General features: G+C 40.4%; 1 protein-coding gene across 1 annotated transcript; it reads right to left on the minus strand.

The window, feature by feature from the left end:
• Positions 1 to 5,153: 5,153 nt before the first annotated feature.
• LOC308303060 (endonuclease domain-containing 1 protein-like) lies at positions 5,154 to 7,982 on the minus strand (the record flags this gene model as incomplete). The annotated part of the gene is made up of 2 exons (XM_080747380.1): positions 7,803 to 7,982; positions 5,154 to 5,774 (listed from the first exon to the last, which is right to left on the minus strand). The coding sequence occupies exon 2, from the start codon at positions 5,745 to 5,747 to the stop codon at positions 5,154 to 5,156; it is 594 nt and encodes a 197-aa protein (XP_080603506.1). The 5' UTR covers positions 5,748 to 5,774; positions 7,803 to 7,982.

Here is a 7,982-nt window from a genome sequence, read left to right on the forward strand (position 1 = left end):
CTACTAAAGAATGCTCTCAGTATTCAGTTATGATGACGCCAATTCCAGTTGCAACACAAATGTGTACAGTTGTGTTCAGAGCTTGGTGCACTTTTGTTACCATGCTATGATTCAATGTCGTAATAAATAAAGTCTGATTTGAGAAAATAATATGTGTCTCATTAAAACAAGTATCCAGGACCATGGGGAAACAACTTTAATTCAAACACTATCCTACATATGTCATCATTCAGCTGTCTTTTGTTTGCACGTTTATTTAACAAGGTTTTTATTACTTGAATGCTTTTCTAAGGTAATAGTTACATTCATGATTTGCATTATATAAATCCACTGTCAATGAGACAGGCGACCATGGGCTCTAAACTGGCTGAGAATACTTTTGACTATTAGCATTCCACATCTTGGAAGGAGTTTTTTATGTGTTTTGAATTCTGTTAGGGCTGTCAAGATTATGAGATTTTGCCTGACGATTAATTGTCACTCAAATAATTGGGATTTAATTGTGTTTCTGTTGTCACATTATGAATACAAATCACATTTATTTTTGGCTTTTAGGCTTAATTCGTAAACAAAAGTTGCACATGCAGGGCAGATATGGCATATTGAATTACTTTATTCAAGAAGATTAATAGTGGAAATAGACAACAAGCTCAAGCTTGTAGATCTGCTATTTCCACTATTTTTGAAAATGTTTGAAAAATATATGAACATTTCCAATATGGAAAGGATTATGATGACGATAAATAATTGCAGTTGTCTCAAATAAATAAGATTAGGTGATTATGTAATAATTGTGACAGGCCTATCTGGTAGTGCTAATGCATTAGACTAAACTTAACCTCGCATCACCAGGCTTTCCCCTGAGAGAAAGCCTGGTCTTCGTTTACTAAACGGGCCGTTTGATCCGGTCGGGAGCGGAAGAGCTCCTACGTTTTTCTGTAGTCCAAAACGGACTACACTTTGGCCGGAAACAACGACCGGAAACAGTTTCAACCCAGTTTAGCGCATGCGCAAGTAGTTAGCGCATGCGCAAGTACGGGTTAAAACTGTTTCCGGTCGTTGTTTCCGGCCAAAGTGTAGTCCGTTTTGGACTACAGAAAAACGTAGGAGCTCTTCCGCTCCCGACCGGATCAAAAGCCCGAAATTGGAAGCCAGCCCAGGCTAGACTAAACTGGAACCCCAGTCAACTCTACAAAATCATCAGTGTTCTTTTAACTTTGAGGTTCCATTTGTACAATCTCAGTCAATAACCCTGGAGGTCCCTGGACGGTCCCACGTGAGAACCAGTGGGATCATAGTGCACAATTAACTGACTGTAAGGGAAAATAGGCCTAGATACACTACAGACTGTTTTGACCAGACGTCGCTGTTTGTCTGTTGCATTCATTACATTAACATAGGCCTACAGTACATTTACCAACAAATAACACTCCCTGAGGTCGTAGAGAGCTACCAGCTATTTTTCCTATTTTGACTTAACTTTTCAAGTCACACACAAACACACACACACACTTTGTACACAGACAGTCAGACACTAGCTAGCGACTGGAGTTCTTCATGTGCTGCTCTGGCGCCATCTGTTGGATGACAGATTCTTCTGCAGGTTAGGGCCAGGTTACACAGCCACAGCGTCACTGTGTGTGTGTGTGTGTGTGTGTGTGTGTGTGTGTGTGTGTGTGTGTGTGTGTGTGTGTGTGTGTGTGTGTGTGTGTGTGTGTGTGTGTGTGTGTGTGTGTGTGTGTGTGTGTGTGTGTGTGTGTGTGTGTGTGTGTGTGTGTGCGTGTGCAAGTTTCCATACTAATGCTCCATACGGTCGCAACTATGGAGTCACACTTCCTTGCAGAGATGTGCGCTCCACTGCACATGAACCTTCTAGTGGTTTTGATGCCTGCCAGTTCCCACCTGATATTGTGAAGGAGTTCCTTCTCCGTACTAACCGCTATCTTACATAACGTCTTGAGTGTTGGACTTAAATTTAAGATGTAGGCCTACAGGTGATCAGCAGCGAGTGTGTTATGTCTCTTGTATCCTCCAAAGAGGACGATACAATCTCCCCTGTTAGTTTCCGGCCACCATGAAACAGCACATCTCATCAAAGAGATTCTATAATAAGAGACGGCAGTCCTTAAATATATGGAATCACCACTAGATGGGGCAGCTGTAGCGCTGCCGCCATCTTGGAATGATGGCTCTGCTCTTAAATTAATCAAAACAATTAAATTGGGTGTGAATAACGTTTTCCAAAGCTGTCTTGATCACCCAACAAAGTGAAAATCACCATTGATATTACATATTATCATAGACTGCTAAACAGATCAATAGAAGCATAGAATAGTATTTTTTCAGTTATAAGAAATAGTAATAATTTGGTATGAATAATACATTTCGGATTGTTCTAATTGGTCTAATGTTAATTTATTTTATCTGTTTGACATGTGTCTGGCTTTTGTGGACAATAATTTATCATGTGGGCCTGCATTAGGTCTATATCATGTTTTACTGTTTTGTCATTCATAATCTCTAAGGAACAGATTCAGTGCTGCCTAAAAAGCAGCAGAGGGCAGAGTTCCCCCCCTTTTATAATGATGCGTTTTAATCATTTCTATTTGGTATTAACACATCATATAAACATGTGTGGCCGCACGCAAACATGCATTAGCATACACGCATGTGCACACATGCACCTTGAAATGTTACTATTAGTAAGTCATTTCAGTTTTGATCCATTGATAAATATTATAAATAAAATAGTAAATCATTATAGTAGTATGCATATATAGGCTATAATACTTTTTTGCTGTTCAACACAGACCAGTTATATAGAATCATTAAATATATCATAGTAGAGCAGAATAAAAACACGTTTTTGAATGTACAGCATGACTTTATTATGTTTTTTTTAACCACCGGAAGTCGTCATCATTCCAAGATGGCGGAGCAACATGGGCGCTGCTTGTTGTAATGGGATGTATAGGGAGTGCCGTCTCTTATTATAGAATCTCTTTGATCTCATCACGCTGAGGCTTCACTCCCTTGGGCTTAACCTCCTCCAGGAGAAGGTAACTGGTTGAATTTCCACACGTCATTTAAGGGGGTGAGTTTCCAGTTCCAGATACTTGTTTTTATGTACAGCCCTCCATTGTAGGCAAAGGCTGAATGACACTGCATTGTTCCCATGCATTGGGAACTCCTTATAATATAAGGAGTTCCCAATGCAGTCATTCAGCCTTGTCACCATGACTCAGCCTCAGCCATAACCATACCTGTATTATGGTTATGGGCTATGGCTGAGGCTGAGTCATGGTGACATGGTCAGAGGTTCTTTATTTTCAGTACTTCAACATTTTCTACCCAAACCATTTAAAGTTTGTATTTCATCTTGATTAGGCTGGTATTCTGAATGGTCTGCATCAATGCTTTACTGACTCTTGGCCCTCTTCTGTCCCAAGCTGTGTAAAATATGGGGGGAAATCCCGAATCGAACCCCCGAATTATAGCCACCTGCAAGTGCTCATGATGAATACCAGAAAACTCGCCCTAAAACAAACTCGACCCAAACTCGTTTCCCAACGGGTCTGTGGCCTTAAGCTAGATGCAGATTAGACTAAAATCAAATCTGTGCTTCTGGGGGTCCCTGGAACAAAAAGGTTTGCGATAGGGGTCCATCCGTGGAACAAAATATGTTGAGATGGGGGTCCACGGCCAAAAACACATTTTGGGGGTCCTTAACCACTGATAGGCACATTCTACAAATGTCTTCTAAATCATAACAATTTTCTGAAAAAAAAAAAAAAAACGTATGTTGCCATCAGTGTTTCTCAAACTTTGTCATGTGAAGGACCCCCCAGAATGATATGTATTTGGCCACGGACCCCCATCACAAAATATTTTGTTCCAGGGACCCCCAGAAGCAAATATTGGATTTTAGTCTTTTCTGCATCTAGCTTAAGGCCACAGACCCATTGGGAAACGAGTTTGGGTCGAGTTTGTTTTAGGGCGAGTTTTCCGGTTATCCTCATGATGATGTAGGCTACAGAAGAACTTGGCCTTTTAATTTCAAGCATGTTGTTGTTGGTATGACGTACAGTAATACTGCACAAGTCTACCATCTAGTGGTCCAGAGAAATCCATGCATGCATAGTAGGCTAGTCTTCTGCATTGGCATTCAGCAAAGTGGCTGCAAAGGATGCATTGCAAAACGTGATTGCCATCTTACAATAAATGCGACAAAAGTATGTACTGTATGTAAATAACATTTAGAACAGGGGTCACCAGACTCCCCAACCTGGCGTCCGCCGATCCATTTGTGGAGACTGCAGTCCATTTGCTGGTAGTCCATGATGCCATTCGGCATTAAAATGTGTTTTCATTCAAGTAGGTACTGTACAATTTTATACATTTGAAAACAGTGAACTTGTGAAATGGGACATTCTGCATAATGAGTAATTTCTACTTTTGGTACTTTAGGTTTTGTTCTTATACTCAAGTAAAATGTTTTTACTTGTAAGGGCACGGTCACTCCACACTTTTATTCTACCTATGGGGGCGGATTCTGCCAATGCATTTCAATGGGAATGGTTTGAAGCCATTTGCGTATCTCTAAAAAGAAAAAGAAAAGAAAAATGCATGTAATACTTTTTCCACCACTGCTCCCAGGCATCTCCATGGAGGTCTTCTGTGCATGCTGGGAGGAGGAGGCCACAGGGCAGACCAGATGGGGGAGGGTAAATATCTCCACACTGGCCATGGAATGCCTCGGGATCCCCCAGTATGAAGTAGCTAATCGAGGTAACAGTTCCAGCAGATAGTGTTGATTTTGACGCGTTGTGAGTTTGTAGATCTGCTATTTTCAGAGCGCAACACCTGAGCGCAACCAAACATAAAATGACATGTATTATTTAGTCTTAGTTTTATTCATAGTTCTTGTTTAGTTTTTATTTAGTTTTCATCAGTGAAAAATGTTAGTCGACAAACATTTTTCACCATACAGTAGTTTTAGTCAAGATCAACACTACCAGCATAGAAATGTATATACATGGTGTGAACATGGACAGTAAGTACATCATTATCAGACTTCTTGTTTATGCCCCAAAATGACTGGATAATACAGGTTTTGAAGCAATTTGTATTATGGATGGAATACTGGTCCTTGATCACTCCAACCCAGAACACTGTTCATAAAAAACACTAACCGCAGTCTTAAACCTGTCCTGCAAATACATCTCAAGTGTAGCAAGAGACATTCTTCTCACATCATATCCCCGGAACTGCTTCGGGGCTGTGCTATTGACAGGCACAATCTCCTCAGTGCTGGAGCGGTCATTGCGGCCGATAGCTGCATATGTAGGAAAGGTCTCCTTCAGTTCTGGTGGAAGATTATTGCTGAAGTTCGGGCAGCAGTAGGCCGACCAAAGATACTCCGGTACTGCAACGCGATGATCTTTGAGCCAGGGCTCGTCTTTCTGGTAGGGAAGTATCCCAGTCACCACGAAGGCCTTTCCGAGGCAGTAGGCCGCCAGGGATTTGTTGACGGTCTGCTCCAGAGTTTGCCAGGGCCCGCCGTTGGATCCAGCCTTCTGAGGCACCGCGTTGGTCAAGGTGAAGGTGGACGAGCGGTCCTCATGGCTCCGGTGGTGAAGGCTGGGGTTGAGGTGTCCACGGGTAAACGATGAATTGATGTAGTCCAGCTCTACTGCCTGGCTCTCCACCACATTCTGGTCCAAAGGACCCGGAGGGAAGGGAATCATGGCGCCATCAGCTGATGGGTAGGCAAGCTGTGCATGGAGGCAAACATTGCAGTGATGAAAATCAGCCTAGTTGGTTCTTATAAATATGTATTATTACTCTAGCTAATCTTTATTTGAAAGTGACAGATTCATTGTATAAAAACACTGAAAACAACTATCACAAGTGTATTATAGCAAATGCTAATTTGTAACACCCATCAAGAGAAAGTCTCTTTAAAAATTGTGAATTTTGTTTAGAGTAGCAACTTTCAGGAATGTTCTTCTTTCACAGTAAATGTTTGGCAGAATGATCACATGCTGCTTGAAGCAGCTCAGGTGGATCTGCCTGCTCCATGTAAACATGTATATGCAAGCTTTACATAATGAAAATTGATAAAGTTGGCAAAACATTAAAATGTTTGTTGACAATGATATGTTGAAGTGCCTGGGCAAGACAAATAACTCATAACTTCCTGAACGCTGTATAGTGCCTGCTGCAGCCTCTTGTTTGCCATAATGTTTAAAGGAGGACTTCACCACTTTTCAACCTGTCTTCATATAATGTCTTCATATAGGTCAATAGGTATAATAGGTAATATAATAGCAAATTTTTTTCTACTCAGTTTGGGTCTCATAGGAGAGCTGTCAAATCCTTCCACCGGTGACATCATCGTTTGACACATTTCTTTTAAACAATGTTTTTGAAAAAAAATATTTAGATTTTTATTATCACGGGAACAATGGCTTCCACTTTAACATTGCAACTTTTCAGGAATAGAAAGCCTGCAGTTTCTATTAGCTTGCATTTCCCATTGATGATGTCACCGGTGGAAGGATTTGACCCACCCACCACAGCTCTCCTATGAGACCCAGACTGAGTAGAAAAAAATTGTGATATTTTATCATGAACATTAGTGGGGACCTATTATATGAAGATAGGTTGAAAAGTGGTGAAGTCCTCCTTTAAGTTCAGCAGAACAGTGCAATTCAGTCATAGGACAAATGTAATGTACAGCATGTGCAAATATACAGAGACAAAAATACTTCAAAGGAGTGGGGACCAAATTATTATTAATCATCAGAGATTTTCAAGAAGATATTCATGTTCAGTATATATGATGAAAATACCTTTGCATATACCATCATTTTATTGACTGAGGTGAGATTATCTGTGTTTGAAGAGCATGCCAGCCCATGTCATACCATGTTATAGAAAACTCTGTGTCTTCGTAAATACACTTTTGGAGCTAAATAAATGTAGCCTAACCTACAACATAGTATGTTTTGCCGATGAAGCACAAGTAAGCAACAGAGCTGGTCGTTTCCTCTTAGTATCTGACTTTGTTAACCTAATACATAATTTGGGAAGTAGACATTATATATGAATGTATTCAGTCAATGAGAGAGGCCACCAAGAAAATACATGTCGCTAACTATATGTGGTCTATTTTTCTATTCTGATATGAAAGTGTTACATTTCAGATCGGTTTCTTGAGCAGGGATCAAACGTATTTGTTTGTATGACATGATGTATGACATAGACTATTGTTAGATCATACACTAGACATGGTCAACACAAAGGGCCATTGAGTTAAGAGCATTGAAGAATCTGAAAGTCCCTCAGCCAGGAAGTGCTTCACACACGTGAGCTACCCAGTACACCCATTTACCCAGACACTGAGAAAGTCCATCACATCACGTGTTTGTCTTCCCCAAGGACACCTAGATAAGAGTTGTTTAGATAAGAGAGAGATACTTTTACTTTCCGCAACCCCACTAATCTGTGTTCTCGAGATGACTGATGACACATTTAAAATAAATTATATTGTTATGGTCAATTAAGGTAGAAAGATTTAGCATTATATGCTACTATGAATCTGCTATTCATTTACAAAAAAATAAAATTTACAATTTAGGCATTTATAACCTAGTCAATAAACAACAGAAAACAATTCAGTGCTACAAAGTAACTATGATGCCTATTGTAGTATATTAAATTGTTCCTGGTGTTTCAAATAATGTAGATACTAATAGACTACTAAAACTAATTAGAAAATAAATGCTACTGATCCTTACCTGCGGCTCAAACTTCCAACATGCCGAAGGCCTCTTTCCACTTGGCGGAGTAAACACGTAGGCTGAGAACCAAGGTGAGCGACGTTGGCGCCTGTACAGTGTAGCAAAGCGGTACAGATTGTTGTAACGCTGGCAGATTGGGGTTCCTGTCAAGCCTTTCGGAGGCCATGAGTTGTAGAA

The sequence above is a fragment of the Nannobrachium achirus genome, assembly GCF_963921795.1.
Source record: "Nannobrachium achirus genome assembly, chromosome: 18".
NCBI classification, from domain to species: domain Eukaryota; kingdom Metazoa; phylum Chordata; class Actinopteri; order Myctophiformes; family Myctophidae; genus Nannobrachium; species Nannobrachium achirus.